Source organism: Rhincodon typus, chromosome 26 (genome assembly GCF_021869965.1).
Source record: "Rhincodon typus isolate 14 chromosome 26, sRhiTyp1.1, whole genome shotgun sequence".
In the NCBI taxonomy this organism is placed as follows: Eukaryota; Metazoa; Chordata; class Chondrichthyes; order Orectolobiformes; family Rhincodontidae; genus Rhincodon; species Rhincodon typus.
In genome coordinates, this window is record NC_063357.1 from 8,215,955 (window position 1) to 8,233,591 (window position 17,637).

Sequence of the window (17,637 nt, forward strand, 5' to 3'; positions counted from 1 at the left end):
GTTTCTGAAGAAGGGTCTAGGCCCGAAACGTCAGCCTTCCTGCTCCTCTGATGCTGCTTGGCCTGCTGTGTTCATCCAGCTCTACACCTTGTTATCTCATGTTGATAATGTTACTGGATTAGCAAGGCAGAGGCCTGGAATAGAGATCTGGAGACTGCTTATCTATTTATTCATTAACAGGGTGTGTGTGTGTGTGTGTGTGTTACCATTCAGGCCAGCATTTATTACCCATCCCTAATTGCCCAGAGGGCAGTTAAGAGTTAGCCACGTTGCTGTAGGTCTGAAGTCACATGTAGGACAGACTGAGTAAGGATGGCAGATTTCCTTCCCTAAGTTTTTTTTTCGTGCTGTATGACTCTAAGTGAACCGGATGGGTTTTTTTTAAACAACAAATCAGTAATGATTATGTAGTCACGATTGAGCTAGCTTTTTAATTCGATTTTGTTTTTTATTTGATTCAAATGTCACCTGTTGCCATGGTGAGAGTTGAATCCATATCCCCTGGAAATTGGCCTAGGATTCTGGATTGATACTCCAGGGTTGAGTTCAAATCTCGTCATAGCAGTGAGGGAATTTTGAGTGCAATTATTTAAGTAAAGTGCTGGTACCCATAACAGTTACCTTGAAACTACTGGATTGCTGTAAAACACATCAGCTCCATAAGCTAGCGTATGGACACCGGTGTTTTTGATGGGCCGACGTTTATGTAGGGCGAGAGAGGGAGGCTGCATCGAAACAATTCTCTTGAGTAAAACTCAAAAACACCATGAACCTGCTGCTCCACTTTTACATCCTAATAACCGTGCGACGCTGCTTTGGCGAACCGGACTGCCAAAACCACTTTCAGTGCCCTCTTTGAAAACAAAAACGTACAACAGGGTCAGCGCCTTTGGGAAGTACATTAGAGAGAGGAGCTGAGGAGGAAAAGGTTTGATTGGACTTGAACATGCTCCAGCACAATCCGAAACCCTTTGAGAAATCCCCGCTGGGTTAGTCCTCCAATGGGGCTAATTAATATAATGAAAATACAAGACCCCAGGACAAGGCGGTGTGTTTAACAGATGTTGGGAGTTACAGAAAATTTTTAAAAATAAGAGGATAAATGAGATGTATTAGTGTTGTGGAAGTGTTTCTAATTATTACCATGCTGTAAGAAAGCGTGTGGCGTTTTGGTGCAGAAGACAAGAGTACCAGAACCTATCTGCTTGCCTTGTTAATCCTGTCCTTTTGAATACAGTGCCCCCCTTGCAGAAGCCTCACCCGGGTTCTCGTGGAGACGTATCGAAAAATCAAAGAGATGGGACAGAAGTTTGAGATTGTTTTTGTCAGCGCTGACAGGTAAAGTAGATTCCGTTCTTTCTGATCGGGTCAGTGTTAAAGCTCTTCCAGCAGCACGGCTCCTTCTATGACATCCCGTTTGGTTGACCGAGAGTGTGTTTCTGCCTGGGCGGCACTCTCGTGGAGGTTCAACACCTTGCAATTTTTCAGAGAAAGGTGTGAATCCTTTTAGGCCCAAATCCTACAGCAGGTTGTGATTTCACATCCGGCTTTCGCTCTTCAACTGCCATCAGAACAGCCATCAGCCGGCCTTCCCTTTGAATCGAATAGTCCCTACAACTTAGAGGCTTCCATTCTTGTGACCGACATAATGTGTCCCTTCATACTTCCAATACAACGCCATTTAAACACGTCTTCACTATTAACTTGTATCTCTGTCAAGCTAAGAGACCCTGACATCATTTATTTACCCATGATGCAATAGGGTGAGTAAACAAGCCTTTCCATATCTCCAGGCCTAAGAAATTCAAGCCTGTCAAACAGAAAGACCTGAAACATTTGAGATGAGATCGAAATTGGGTCTTTTCTCCAACGTAACATACCCAACCTTAGCGATAGAGTTAGGGTTAGCATTTGGGACAGGGTTAGGGTTAGTTTATTGACTGCCTCACCCATTGGTCACAGTTTCTCTTTGTTCACTCAAATCTATTCCTTCATGAATCCAAAGACCTCTGTCACATCTCCCTTTAGTTTCCTCTGCTGTGAGAGGAGCCTCTATGGTCCATCCACCATCCAACACATTGTTCTCCCATTTGACAGTTTCAATTAAAACTTGTTGCTTAATGTTTAGAATTTTCAATTTATCTCGAGGCGCTGCAGTGTCAGGATTCCTGGCCAGGCTAGGAAGGCCAGTTAGGCGTGAACTCTGTTGTAGAGTATGGCAGAACTTGTTTATCAATTGGTAGAAGACCTAATGCTTACTCGATCCAAAACTTTGGCTGTCACCAATCCCACTTGTGATATTTATTGTCATCCTCTCATATGTGTATGACTACCATGACAGGAATTTATTGTCCTTGAGAATGTGGTAGGGAATGAGTCATACAGCACAGGAACAGACCCTTCAGCCCAACTGCCCATGCTGACCGTAATCCCAAACTAAACTGGTCCCATCTGCCTGCGCTTGGCCCATATCCCTCCAAACATTTTTTATTCATGTACTTATCCAAATGTCTTTTAAACGTTGTAACTGTACCTGCGTCCAGCACTTCCTCTGGAAGTTCATTCCACACATGAACCACTCTTTGTGTAAAAAAAAGTTGCCCCTCATGTCCTTTCTCAATCTATTTCATCTCACCTTAAAAACATGCCTCTTTGTCTTGAAATCCCCCACCCTAGGGAAAAGACACCTGCCATTCAACTCGTCTAAACCCCTCATGATTCTATAAACCTCTACATGGTCACCCCTCAATCTTCTATGCTCCAGTGAAAAACAGTCCTAGCCGATCTCTATAACTCAAACCCTCCATTCCCAGCAACATCATGGTAAATCTTTTCTGAACCCTCTCCAGCTTAATAATACCTTTCCTATAACTGGGTGGCCTGAACTGGACACAGTATTCTAGAAGAACCCTCACTAACGTCCTGCACACCCTCAACATGCCTTCTAATAGACTATGATCATATCACCCCACAACGTGAGAGCAGACTGTTCAGCCCATTGAGTCCATATAAACCTTCTGTTTGGCATCCCCCCACCCTGCCCTATCACTGTAACCCTGCATTTCCCATGGCCAAACCACCTAGCCTGTACATCTTTGGACTGTGGGAGGAAACTGGAGCACTCGGAGGAAACCCACACAGACACGGGGAGAATGTGCAAACTCCACACAGAGAGTCGCCCAAGGGTGGAATCGAACCCGGGTCCCTGGTGCTGTGAGGCAGCAGTGCTGTGCCACCTGACTCCAATACTCAAAGGTCTGCGCAATGAAGGCAAGCGTGCTAAACGCCTTCTTAACCACCCTGTCTACGTGCGATGCAAACTTCAAAGAATTATGTACCTGGATCCCTAGGTCGCTCTGTTCAAAAACACTAACCACCTTTAATGGTGCTGTTCGTTTGCCCATAGTGCTGTTGTCAAGGGAACCCGACCATTTTGATCCAGGGATGTGGAGGGAGTGAAGTCAATATGTATTCAAGGTGTGAAATACGGAGGAGAATGTGGAAGTGCTGATGTTCCTGTATGCCTGTGACCCTTGACGTTGCAGGTCATGTGTAATCCCGTTGCCCAGCCTATTGTGTGTGAGAAGGAGAGACAGCAAAAGATAGACTTAGAGAAAAAGTGTCTGTTACCTGTGTTTGACATTTTAGTGAAAGCAAGCCACAGATCAGAATTGGGGGTGGCATTAGGCCAACACTGGTCCTCACATTCTTTTGCAAGTATTTATAACCAGTGACTTTAATTATAAACATAAGCTTTTTCCTGTGTTGGACAGCTTTGAGATAACTTGGCAGCTGTTGAGCAACAGACATACTTATTAAATGTCAGGTTTCAGCCTGCCTTGTGTTGTATTCCATGTGTAGATCATTGGGATTTTGGCTTTCCCTTGTAAGACCTACTTGCCAGAAGGACTAGTTGTTTGCCAGTAAAAGGAGAAGGAAGAGGCTAAAGACAATGAAAAGAACAAGACCCATCTTGTTACACGGCAATTTTCCTCCCTGACCTGACCACTTAGTCCCTGGCACTTAGAGGTTTCAGTTCTTGTAGTCCACAAATTTCCAATTCTGCACCATTTAGACACGCTTTCACTATTAACTTGTATCTCTGTCAAGCTGAGAGATCCTGACAGGATTTATGTACCCATGATGCAGCAGGGTGAATAAACAAGCTTTTCCAAATCTCCAGGCCCAAGAAATTCAAGCCTGTCAAACTGGTGAATAGAAACACACAAATAGGACCGGGTTGTCGAAGCTTAAGTACTTGTGGGCTGCTTCTTTCCCAAGGGCTACACTTGACTTAGCCTATAAGCAGCAGCTGTGCACATAACATCCAGTGGTGTAGTGATAATGTCGTTGGGCTAGTTATCCACATCCCTTGGTTAATGTTCTGAGGATCATGGATTCAAATCCCACCACAACAGATGGTGAAATCTGGAATATGAAGAGCTAGCCTGCTCTAATGTTAGTTGTTGTAAAACCCCATCTGGTTCAACTTTAGGGAAGGAAATCTGTTGTCCTTGTCTGGTCTGGCCTACACGTGACTCCAGACCCACGGCAAGGTCGTTGACTCTCAAGCTGCCATCTGGGCAATTGTGCACATTCCATGAATAACGAAAAGCTAACCCATAACCCTGTGTGATTGGGAGTAGGCCACTCAGCCCCTTGTAAGAGCTAGTAGGGCCACAGCTCCATCAACACTGCAGTAGACAAAGCTCTTCCAGCAAATGAGTGGGCTGTTCATCACTCATCAGCACCTCAAATCCAACTTTGCTCCGTAATCCATAACTTCCTGACCCCTGAAAGCTTTACTGTCATTATGCTCACTCTTTTCTGTTGAACAGTGACAATAGTTGAAGTATTATGGTATTATAGGGAGGCAATGACTGTTAAACCAGAAACTTAGCTAATGTTCTGGGGAGCTGGGTTCAAACCCTGCCAGGGCAGATGTTCTGGCCTACATGTTACTTCAGACCCACCGCAATGTGGTTGACTCTTAACTATTCCCTGGGCAATTAGGGATGGACAATAAATGCTGGCCTGGCCAGAGGTGCACACCTAAGTGAATGAAAGAACAGACAACACAGTCACGGTTTTACAAAAGGCAGAAATCTGAACTGTAGACAGAAAATGCTGGAAGCGCCTTTACATTTGTTGGCAGCATCTGGCATTGATCTGCTGTTGGACTGGGACATGAGACAGGCTCTAAGCAAGAACAAAGATGGAGAAAAGGGGGCAGGGCAGAAAAGAACAAAGGATATTATTGAGCTGGAGAGGGTTCAGAAAAGATTTACCAGGAAGTTACTGGGAATGGAGGGCTTGAGTTATAAGGAGAGGCTGGATAGGCTGGGACTTTTTTTTAACTGGAGCATGGGAAGTTGAGAGGTAATCATGTAGAGGTTTATAAAGTCACGAGGGGCATAGATAAGCTGAATAGCAACGGTCTTTTCCCGAGGGTGTGGAGGTTCAAAACTAGAGGGCATATTTCTAAGGTGAGAGGAGAAAGATTTTAAAAAAGGACACAAGGTGCAATTTTATTACACTGAGAGTGGTTCGTGTGTGGAGTGAACTTCCAGAGGAAGTGGTAAGAGGAAGAGGAAGAGGATGCCAAAACAGTTATAATATTTAAAAGACATTTGGATAAGTACATGAAAAGGAAATGTTTGGAGGGATATGGGCCAAGCGCAGGCAGGTGGGACTAGTTTAGTTTGGGATTATGGTTGGCATGGAGTGGTTGGACCGAAGGGTCTGATTCCGTGCTGTATGACTCTGTAACAAAAGGCTGGATGGTTGGCGGGAGAGATTAAACGTCAATAGAGATGATAGTACAAAATAAAAGCAGGATGGTCATGTGACAGGCAAAGAACGCAAACATGTTACTGAAGGAGAATACCTGCAGGGACTGGAAATATGAATTAAAAACAGATAAGTCTGCAAATACTCAGCAGGTCAGGCAACACCTGTGGACAGAGGAATAGAATGGATATTACAGATCGATCTTTTGCCAGAACTGGCCAAAGTAAATAAGTTATAGTAGTATAATAATAATTTCCTATTGACGTTGGAAAACTGAAATGAGAACAGAAAGCGCTGGAGAAACTCAGGTTGAGAGAGAGAGAGAGAGAAACAAACGGAGTTGAATCCAGTATGGCCTTTCTTCAGCACTCTGTTTCTTTGCCAGACCTGCTGAGGTTCTCTGGCATTTTGTGCTGTTTTAAAATAAAGAAATTGTAGCTTTGACGATTGCTGAGAGTGACGAGTCTAGAACCTCATGATTTGCTGTCTCCAATTGTCTCATGTCAGTAGCTGTGCTGACAGCAGGACTGAAGAGGAAAGGTCACCAGACAAGGAGTGCCCTGTTTTAAGCTGGAGAAGCTGTACAGAGGGCCTGGCATCACTCTCCATCCCAATATAGATGTTTGGTGTCACTGCTAAATACATTACTGGCAGTCTGATGGGGTTTGACAGATGGTCAGCGCCACTTAAATGAATAAATACCAGGCAGGAGGTGGGCGTGCGCTGTTTTGTGGCATGTGCCTTTGCCCCCAGCCATCAGCTTTCATATGCCCCAGCACTGGTTGCTTTATCTGAGGGAAGTGATGAGTAAAGTGCTGCGGAGGAAGGGATAGTGATGATGGCAACGGCTGGAAAAGGAGGAAAACCCTCACGGGGAACATGGCAGAGAGTCATAGAACCCCACTACCGCTCGGAAAGAGGCCGTTCAGCTCATCGAGTCTGCACCAACCCTCTGAAGAGCATCCCAAACAGACCAATGGTGGTTTTAACATCTACTGCCTCCTGAGTTGCACAGTTGGGCGGCATGGTGGCACAGTGGTTAGCACTGCTACCTCATAGTGCCAGGGACCCCAGGTTCGATTCCAGCCTTGGGTGACTGTCTGTGTGGAGTTTGCACATTCTCCCTGTGTCTGCGTGGGTTTCCTCCCACAGTCCAAAGATGTGCAGGCTAGGTGGATTGGCCACGCTAAATTGCCCATAGTGTTCAGGGATGTGTGGGTTATAGGGGGATGGGTCTGGGTGGGATGCTCTGAGGTCCATGTTGGGCTGAAGGGCCTGTTTCCACACTGTAGGGATCCTATAATTCTATGATCTCTGGCCAGGTCATACCTCCACCCCACAACCCCATGTGCTAACTCATAACGGTTTGTAAAAAATACAAGAATGTTTCAGTGCTGCCATTCTTTCCCCCTCAGGTCAGAAGAATCTTTTAAACAGTATTTTAACGAGATGCCTTGGTTAGCTGTACCATACACTGATGAAGCCAGGAGGTCACGGCTCAACTGGAATTTTGGCATACAAGGTACTTGTAGAAAACCTGATTACCATAATCCCCATGGGAACTCTTTTCCGGTCTGATATTGCTTTGTTTAAATTGCTTTTTACTTCTCTCGAATGTCGATTCAACTGAACATATGTGGAGGAGCTGTTGTATGGTTTGCTATGGGAATCCCAAGATTCAAAATGTTAATTCCACACACATCATGCTTTTGAACCCAAAATGTGCAACAGTTTTGTTTAAAACTGCACAGGGAGTTTGCTTCAGTCTGTCTTTGCCCATAGTCGGTCAGAGTGATGTAAGCAATAAATAGAACTCATGGCTTCCTCATCGTGCCTGCCAGTGTGCATTTGGTGTAGAAGTATCTCTTAATGGGCTCCATCTTGGAGGAGGTGATGGCCTAATGGTATTATCACTGGATTGCTTATCCAAGAAACCCAGGTGATGTTCTGGGGACCCAGGTTCAAATCCTACCATGGCAAATGCTGGAAATTGAATTCAATGAGAATCTGAAATTAGGATCTGATGCTGATTGGTGGGGGGAGAAACCCATTTGCTTCACTAATGCTGTTTAGGGAAGGAAGCTGGCCTACATGTGACTCCAGACCCATAGCATTGACTCTTAACTGCTGTCTGGGCAATTAATGCAGGGCCAGCCAGAGATGCTATCATTCCATAAATGAATAAAAATACTGGCCCATAACATAGGAATGGGAGGGATCCATCAAGCCTATTCCGCCATGAGAGTCACACCAAATGCAAAACTCTATTTTTCTCTCCATGAATGCTGCCAGATGAGCTGCATTGCTGCAGTGTTCTCTGTATTTTTGTTCCATCATTCAGTTGGGTATAGCCTGGTCATTATTTTAACCCCGTAGGCCCACCTTGGCGTCATGCCCCTGAATATCCTGTGCCCAAGGAAAATCTGTCAATCTCAGTCTTATTGGTCACAATTAACCCAGCTTCAACAAATGTCCGGGGAGAGAATATTCCAGATTTTCACTGGCTTTGGTGTGAAAAAGTGCTTTGTGATATCACTCCTGAAGGGCCTAGCTCTAATCTTAAGCTCTCATTCCCCTCCCTCCTGCAGTTGGAGTCTAACCCGAGCTCTGCCCAGCTTTAGCATCCCTCCCCCACCCCTTTATATTCCAGCCCACTGGTGTTGAAGGTGTACTTGTAATTATGTGTTCGTTAGATATTGGTCATTGCTTTCCTTACAACCTAAATCAAGAGCAGTAAGCTGGAGGTACACTGTCTTGACAAAGTCCTCAGTGTTCGGTGGGGGTGGGGTTGGGGTTTGGAGTCAATTTGAGGAAGACAGGTGACGGCCAAGTCAACAGAGAGAATCTAACTCTCACCCCTTGACGGTCAATGCCATTAGCATATCAACATCCTGGGAGCTCACCAAACTGACCAGAAACCGAACTGGACCAACCATATCAATACAGACAAGACATATCAATACAAGACTAGGTCCAAGACCAGGAATACTGCAGCAAATAACTCCCCTCCTGACTCCCCTAAGCCTGTCCACCATCTACAAGGCACAAGTCAGGAGTGAGAAGGAATACCCCGCCATTTGCCCTGGATGGGCGCGGCTCCAATGACGCTCAGAAGGCAAGTGCGATGCTGGAACTGTCTGTTCACAGTCAAGCACAGTCTTCCAGCTCACCTCAGTGTTTGCAATGATCTGGCATTGGGTTGAGCACGCAAAGGAAGCAACCGCTGTTGTGTGTTTCTGGCAGGATGGAGTCGGGCAATCTGCTGTATGAAGGTACGTGCAGTGAGAAGGGGAATGGTGGGCAGGGGTCTGACCTGTGACGTGGTGAAACTGTTTCAACCCTCTGACAAAATGCAATTGAAATTAGGTCAGTGATCACCAAAGTTTCAGATCAAAGCATTTGATCGCTCTCTAAAATGGCCAGGAAATAGCCTTCCAATGAGGTGGGAGTGACTCATGATGTTGGTCAGAAATGCTTTGATCGTTAGTTGCTGGCTCATGTGGATGATAAACCCTGGTATGGACTTGTTTGACTGAAAGACCAGTGTTTTGTTTGTGCTCTGAGTGCGGTGTAAACCTAACTCCATTCTTCGAGCAAGAGCGTGGGTACAGAGCGAGAGCCAACTACAGGAACCCAATTGGCAGCAGTGGGAGACTTGTCTGTTCTTGTTTGGAACACTTGGATTTAAAATATTTTGTTTCTGTGCACCAACAGAAGAATCCTACTGACCTCCTGTGCTTTTGCACCAGAAATTCTATACCTTGTACGGTCTGTACAGGCAGAGGAACGGGGAGAGGTGTGGGATGGGGTGGGATGGGGATTTACCTTGCCATGCAGCCCCCCTCCATGTCAACCCCAAATCCCAGATCCACAACCCCCTCTGAGGCTGTACCATTCCGTGTTCGCAAAAACTTGGGAAGAGTGTGTTGCCAAGATGAGGCAGATACCAGGCTTATGGGAGGGCTACACCCTCTCCATTGTGTGTAAAAACTTGGTCTCAACTGTGACATACTCTCTGTTGTTGTACGTGGTGCATTCCCAGAACCTGAGCTGTTGCACTCACCTGAACCATCTTCCGTGTCATCTGGAGGTCTAAGATGGACCGTGTTTGCAGGGACACCATGTACACAACTTTGGATAAAGGTCGGGGGAGGGGGCATGATCGTACCCAATGCTGTCCTCATCCTGATGGGTCTACCTTTATGTGTGGCTGCATCAAGTCGGGTGTAGACCCTCAGTACACAAGCACCAAGTGTCACTATGTCCTGAGGTTCTACCTGTCCCCGGATTTACAAAGGATGGACCTGACCTTTTGTGCCACAGAACACTGCAAGTAGTTAGACCATTCCATGTCACCTGTCCTTCGTGGAAATATTTTTACAGGAAAACACCTTTGACCACAAATCCATCAGGAAGTGGTAGCACATAGCATCCTCGAGACCCCTGAGGGATAAGGACAGGGTGGATCCTGTCGGGCTGTTCCCTGACCAGTGGCAAGTAACATTTGTGCCACACAAATGCCAGGTTATGACCATTACCAATAAGAGACAATCTAACCACTGCCCCTTGACATTCAATAGCGTTACCACCATTGAATTCCCAACATCAACGTCCAGGGGTCATCATGGATCAGAAACTCAACTGGACTCACCACATTAACACAGTGGCTACAAGAGCAAGTCAGAGGCTAGGAATACTGCAGTGAGCAACCCACCTTCTGACTCCTCAAAGCTTGTCCACCATCTACAGGCACATGTCAGGAGTGTGATGGAATACTCCCCACTTGCCTGGATGGGTGCAGCCCCAACAACGCTCAAGAAGCTTGACACCATCCAGGACAAAGCAGCCCGCTTGATTGGCATCATATCCACAAACATCCGTTCCCTCCATCACTAATGCTCAGTAGCAGCAGTGTGTACTATCTATAAGATGCGCTGCAGAAATTCACCAAAGATCCTCAGACAGCACCTTCCAAACCCTCAACCACTTCCATCAAGAAGGACAAGGGCAGCAGATACATGGGAACACCATCACCTCCAAATTTCCCTTCTGAGCCACGCACCACCCTGACTTGGAAATATATCGCCATTCTTTTACTGTCGCTGGGTGAAAATCCTGGAATTCCCTCCTTAACGACATTGTGGGTCAACCCACAGCAGGAGGACTGCAACGGTTCAAGAAGGCAGCTCACCCCCACCTTCTCAAGGGGCAAGAAATGCTGGCCCAGCCGGCGACGCCCACATCCCACAAATGAATTTTTAAAAAGGTCACTTAGAAACATTACCCAATGTTGAGGAAGAATCCATGACTTTTGATTTTAAAAAAAAGTCTCCAAAATCCTCCTTATGAGTTAATGCTGTAATTTAACCAATTCCCTTTTAAAAGTGACATTGAACTCAGTGTGCTCCAGAGCTGGTACCCACATGTGAAGGAGAATGAGTACACTTAAATCCAGGACTTTTCCCAGTTATCTTCCTCTTCCAGCTCCTCCTTTCTCTTCTTCCGTAGGGTTTTGTCTGGAAAAATATTGAGTGATGTTCCCCATTTGGCCTGGAAGCTGCAGCCCACGATTCTGCACAAACATTTCAGTTCTTTCTGTTTTATTTGCCCGCGGGGAGTGGGCATCACTAGCTGGAGAAGCAGTAATTGCCCAGAGGGCAGGTTAGAGTCATCCCCATTTGGGTGTGGATCCAGACCAGGACAGGGGGAAAATCCTTTCCCTAAAGGACACAATTGGAGCAAATGCATTCCTACAATGATCGACAGAGGCTACATGGTCACCAAGTCTTCATTTCAGATTTTCATGTAATTCAGCCTTCCATGCTGGGATTCGAACACATGCCCCCAGAATATTCACCTGGGTTCTATATTACTAGTCCAGTGATTTCCACAACACCAGTGGCTCCCTTGCACTGCCTTCCTTCCAAAAGTGCAGCCTTCAATCACCCTTTGGTTTTTTTTCTCTCTCTATTACCCCATTTCCTCTATACCATGCCTACAGTTTCCACCCCATCTGCCCCCATCTCCGCCCTCTCGCCACCACCCTCTCCACCAACTCTCCACCTCCCCGCTCCTCCAATTCTCCACCCAGCTTCCAATTCTCCATTCCCCCTCCTCCAACTCTCCATTTCCCCAGCACCCATCAACTCTGAAGGCGGCAGGACAGGTAGATAGCAATGAATAAAGTGGACGGTGTCCTGGGCTTTATTAATAGAGGCATTGAACAGAGTAACAAGGTGGTGATGTTGAACGTGTATAAGATACTCGTTAGACTTCAGCTGAAATATTGTGTACCGTTGTGGGCATCACGTTACAGGACATTGAGGTATACAAAATGATCGGAGGTATCGATAGACTGGACAGCCAGAGACTTTTTCCTAGGGCAGAGGTAGCTATTACAAGGGGACATAGTTTTAAAGTGAGTGGAGGTAGATATGGGGAGACGTCAGAGGTAGGTTCTTTACTCAGAGAATGGTAGGGGCGTGGAATGCATTGCTGGAAAAGGTAGTGGAGTCGGCCTCATGAGAGGCACTTTAGCGGCTATTAGATAGGCATATGGATGATAGTATAAGGTAGGGGTGGAGGTTAGATAGACCTTAGGTTTAGGGTAAAAGTTCGGCACAACATTTTGGGCCGAAGGGCCTGCACTGTTCTATATTCTATGTTCTAGATGTGTATGGATCGGAGAGAGTGTGGAAGTGATTTAGAAGAGTGGTTCCGGGGATGAGAAATGGCAGTTATGAGGATAGACGGGGGACTCTTCTCCCTGGAGACAAGAAGGCTGACAGGAGAGCTGATTGGGGTTTTCAACACTGTGAGCAGGGCTGGACAGAGTAGATAGAGGAGAAACTGTTCCCATTCAAAGCAAGAAGGCATAGCTTTAAAATAACCGTGGAAACAAGCAAGGGTGAAGTGAGGAAAGCTTTCTCACAAAGTGAGTAGTTTGGGGCATGGAAATGCAACGCCTGGAAATGCGATGGAGTCGAGTTCATTGGGGGTGTTCAAGAGGGGCAGCGGATGGTTGTATAGAAATGGCGTGAAGGGATTTGGGGAAAAGGCAGGAGATTGGCGTTAGGTGACGATGTCTGTTTGGAGAGCGGGTACAGGGACGACGGGTGAATAACTTGCCTGTGCAATGTAACATCCCCACCTGTGACCCTGTGGGTTCAGGACCTGGAAACAATCCTGATGTTGGAGTCAGGAACCCAGAACAAAATCCAGCCCCAGGAGTCTAGAGCAGTCCCGTATCACTGCTGAACAGTAAGTAACAGTAAGTATAAACTTCCCCTGTAAATCCCTGAAATTTTAATAATCCATGCCAGAGATTTATTTTAAAGTGCTGTAATTGAACCGTGAAATCCAGGAGGTGATTTTCCTGGTTCACAGCCAGAGCCTTGTCAAGACCCTGTGGAGAATTGGAATATTTTCTATTTGAAGCCAGTGTGTTATGGAAGTGACGAAGAAACCGTAGAGGGTGCCGTTCTGAGAAGTCACATGCATTGCTGCTGAGAATTTTCAGATAAACTGCTGCAGTGTCTAGCCACCATTCTTAATGCTGTCCTTTTAAATTAACCTCTGTGTAAAATCTTGTAACCTGCTACAAGCAATGAGGTAAATGCAGCCCAAGAAAGTCCTGGGCTATCCTGCTTCATTTGACTTGGGATGGTGTTGGTAGTGAGTGGAGTGGTTGACCACACAGAAGGAGACAATTCGATCCTTCCAGCTTGTCCTGGCTCTCTACGAAGAGCAATCCCGTTAGTTCCTCTCCTCCTCTGCCCTTTTTGCATCATTTTGCGAATGTTTTCTCTCTAGGCGGCTTACCCAATGCCCTTTGAAAGCCCCCTGCCGTACTATTTGGTGGCATACCATATGACATAGGAGCAGAAATTAGGCCATTCGGCCCATCAAGTCTGCTCCTCCACTCAATCATGGCTGATAAGTTCCTCAACCCCATTCTCCCGCTTTCTCCCCATAAACCTTGATCCCCTTGATAATCAAGAACCTATCTATCTCAGTCTTAAATGTACTCAATGTCCTGGTTTCCACAGCCTTCTGTGGCAGTGAATTCCATAGATTCACCACTCTCTGGCTGAAGAAGTTTCTCCTTATCTCCGTTCTAAAGGGTCTTCCCTTTACTTTAAGGCTATGCCCTCGGGTCCTAGTCTCTCCGACCAATGGAAGCATCTTCCCAACATCCAGTCTGTTCAGGCCATTCAGTATTCTGTAAGTTTCAATTAGATCGCCCCTCATCCTTCTAAACTCCAATGAGTATAGTCCCAGAGTCCTCAAACGTTCCTCGTATGTTAAGCCTGCCATTCCTGGGACCATAACCATACCATACATTCCGGATCCGAACCGCTCACTGCCTACATTCCCTCTAATCTCTCCAGCTTCCAAATTCCAGGCACAACGGTGGCTGGAGAAACCTGAAGTGAAGGTGTCAACTCCTGGATCACTGTGCACGGACCTTCAGCGAGGCCGCACCACTCAGAGGGGGAGTTGCCCACAGCCTGAGAAAGATTTCCCTTGTGTCACCTTTGCTTTGTTTTATGCCAATTGCCTTTAACTCACTGGCATCGGGTTCCTCACCCTCCCCATGGGAAGCAGTTCCTCCCGATCCTCTGCATGCGCTCGAATCTCCTCTTCAATACACCTCTTGTTTAGCCTTCTCTAAAAGAGAGGGTGGGCCTGGATTATGTATCTAAACCCTAGAGCAGGGTGATTAACTGGGGAAGGATTAGCTCAGGGGAGGTGATGGCCTAGTGGTATTACCACCAGGCCATCCATCAGTAATGTTCTGGGGACCCAGGTTCAAATCCCACCATGGCAGATGGTGGAATTTAAATTCAATAAAAGAAATCTGGGATTAAGAATCTAATAATGATCATGAAACCATTGTCAATGGTTAAAGAGGGGGGGAACCCTCTGGTCCTTGAGGGAAGAAAATCTGCCATCCTGGTCTGGCCTACATGTGACTCCAGACCCCTTGGCAATGTAGTTAACTCTCAACTGCACTCTAGGCAATTATGGATGGGCAGTAAATACTGGCCTGGCTAGTGAGGCCCACATCCTACGAATGATTTAAAAATAAATAACCCTGTGATCTTGGAGGAGGGAGTAGCTCCTGAGCTGAGACTGATATTGTGAGGCCTGTGCGGTCAGGCATACGTATCTGTTCAGACAGCAGTTTTTTTCTGGATTTTTGTCTGTTTTCCCAAGTCGTTTGGACTGATCCTAACAGGCCAGTTGTTTTACCAGGCACCTTTACAACCGGTGTGAGCAAGATAGGGTACTGGCTTCACTTAAAAGGAGCAGGGGAGATTTACCAGGATGTACCCTGGGCTGGAGAGTTTAAGCTATGAAGAGAGTTTGGACAGACTGGGATTGTTTTGCTTGGAGCAGGGGAGACTGAGGGGGTATATGATTGAGATGTTTAAAATTCTGAGGGGCATGGACACGGTAAACAGGAAGAAGCTTTTCCCCATGTTGGTGGGATCAATAACTGGGGACATAGATTTAAGGAAAGGAGCAGGAAGTTTAGAAAGGATTTGAGGATTTTTTTTTCACCTAGAGGGTGATGTGAATCTGGAACTCACTGCCTGTAAGGGGAGGGAGAGGCAGAAACCCTTATAATTGTGAAGAAATATTTAGATGTGCACTTGTGATGCTGAGGTATACAAGGCTGTGGGCCAACAACTGGAAAATGTGATTACAGTAGTTAGATGGTTGTTAGTTGATGGGGAAAGGGCAGAGGAGGAGGGGGGAACTAACAGATTGGTCTTCATAGAATCGTAGACTCCCTACAGCGAGGAAAGAGCTTTAGTCTGTGCCAAGCCTCCGAAGAACATCCCACCCCACCCTACCCTCACATTCACGCTTTGTAACCTGTTTCTAATTATGGAGCTCAAGGTCAACATGACACCCCACGATCCCAGAAATCATCTTCACATTTCCCGATGGGATGACATGTACAAGTATTGTTTCCCGAATTTGAATTAGGATGGGCATCAAACTGAAATTGGACAGTAAGATCAAACACTGAATGCATGTCATCTCTGAGACTAAGCAAGTTTTTGGAAGCTGTGAGAATGAAGGTGTTGTTGTGTTTGACATCTAATACCTGCCTCATCTCCTCTCCTTTGGCAGGTCTGTATATTCATCTTTAAGCCACCAGGTCAGTTCCAATGCTTAAAGAATTTGAGGCTTCAATTTCATTCTCTTCCCACCCACATCTCTCCAAACTATCAACCTGGAACTGTTGAAGCTTCAGTTTGCATTCTGTGTTGAATCCCTTGCTGTGAACTCAGAGAGCAGGCCTCTGTCCCTCAGTGTGTAGGTCAGCGTGAAGTGTGCTGCAACATCTAGTCCCATTGGGACTGCCTTTTGGTGGTCCTTCGCAAACAGATGGTTAGCCAACTGATACATCGCTGATTCATTTAATTGTCAGAGATTAGATATCGAGATGGTCACTGTGGACAGGTGGCCTTTTGAAGTTGGATTATGTCTGAAGTTACAGATATTACATTGCAGGCACTAGCTCTGCGCAAGGACTACGTTGACAAGTTGTTAAAATAATCTTTATTCCAAACAGACAAATTACTTGCAGGCTTCCACACTGTTGCCTTTGAGCCATGAGTTGTAGGCTGCTTGTTATCTATGCTCTTTGTTTCTCACTAGACTTTCAGAATGGTAATTGCTGGCCATTCCTTCAGTTGCCTGCACCCTCCCTAAGCCTCTCAGCACGTCTGCTCATGTTGGACACTGCTTAAAACCTTAACTCTTTGGTCACGCATCCCAGTTTTGTGGCGGTTTTCATTTGGTAACACTCTCAGGCGTTAAAGACTGTATAGACATTGTCCCAAAAATGGCAACCCGATGCCAGGTTGAATTTTGAGATTGATCATGGGCCATTTTGGGTGAAGACAGGTTGGCTCAGGTCAAGGGTTACTAGAACTTTAGGAAATGACGGGCACCACACCACACTAATGCAGCTCCTCGCTGAATTGTCCAGGTATTTATTTTAATCAACTCGAATTGATTTTAAACATGCCTGGTTTTTGGATGATCCTGACATTTTTTTGCCAACTGCATTTGAGATACTAACCATTAAATGAGAGAGATGTTATTGCTTCAGCATCCACATTTCAATGGATTGTTCTCAACTTTGAAAACTATCCTTTGGTCCAAATAGCAGATATTGGTTGAGATAACAGGGATGGGACCAAATGAAATATTTGCAGGGATAGCATGGGCCAGGGATACTAATGAGTATAAGCTACAAGCAAGAAGTTGCACATTGAAATGCGTTGGTTTAATTTCTTTGGTATATAGGTGCAAATGGTTTCACTCATTTACAGTGATTGTATCACTTACTTGTTAACTTGGCTGAAGTCAGGAGAAATTGGAAATTCAGGACTTTTTCTTGCTGCTCTGTGATGTAGTACTTTGGTAGAACCAATGCTTGCCTCCATCGCAGGGGTGCAGCCATATCATTGGTTCTTATTTTCACTATATTTGTGACATTAATGGGGTTGACCTCAATGACTACTTCCATAAGTGGACCTTGAATTCCTTACAAACTAGAGTACACCTTTGTCTGACCACATTTAGGTAGATGTAACAAAACCGAGGTATTAAATGGAGGACCCTAGTCATAACCTGCCAGCAGATGTTTTTCACGTGCACAATCCTTTTAAAAGGGTTCAGCTTTAAGGAGTCTACATACTGTGTGTACACAACATTGCAACTGTGACTGAGGCTTAGTCTTCTGTGAGATTTGTATGTGTGCCACACTCTCTCTCTCACGCACGCACCCACCCGCTCTCTCTCTCTCTCTCTCTCTCTCTC

At 45.8% G+C, this 17,637-nt stretch overlaps 1 protein-coding gene across 2 annotated transcripts in view; it reads left to right on the plus strand.

The window, feature by feature from the left end:
- Positions 1-17,637, plus strand: part of nxn (nucleoredoxin) — a 185,276-nt gene that overhangs the window by 129,781 nt on the left and 37,858 nt on the right. For both annotated transcript variants that reach the window (XM_048612648.1, XM_048612647.1), the window contains exons 4-5: positions 1,238-1,338; positions 7,206-7,312. In XM_048612648.1, coding sequence (XP_048468605.1) covers positions 1,238-1,338; positions 7,206-7,312 — 208 coding nt within the window. The remainder of the gene's footprint in view (positions 1-1,237; positions 1,339-7,205; positions 7,313-17,637) is intronic.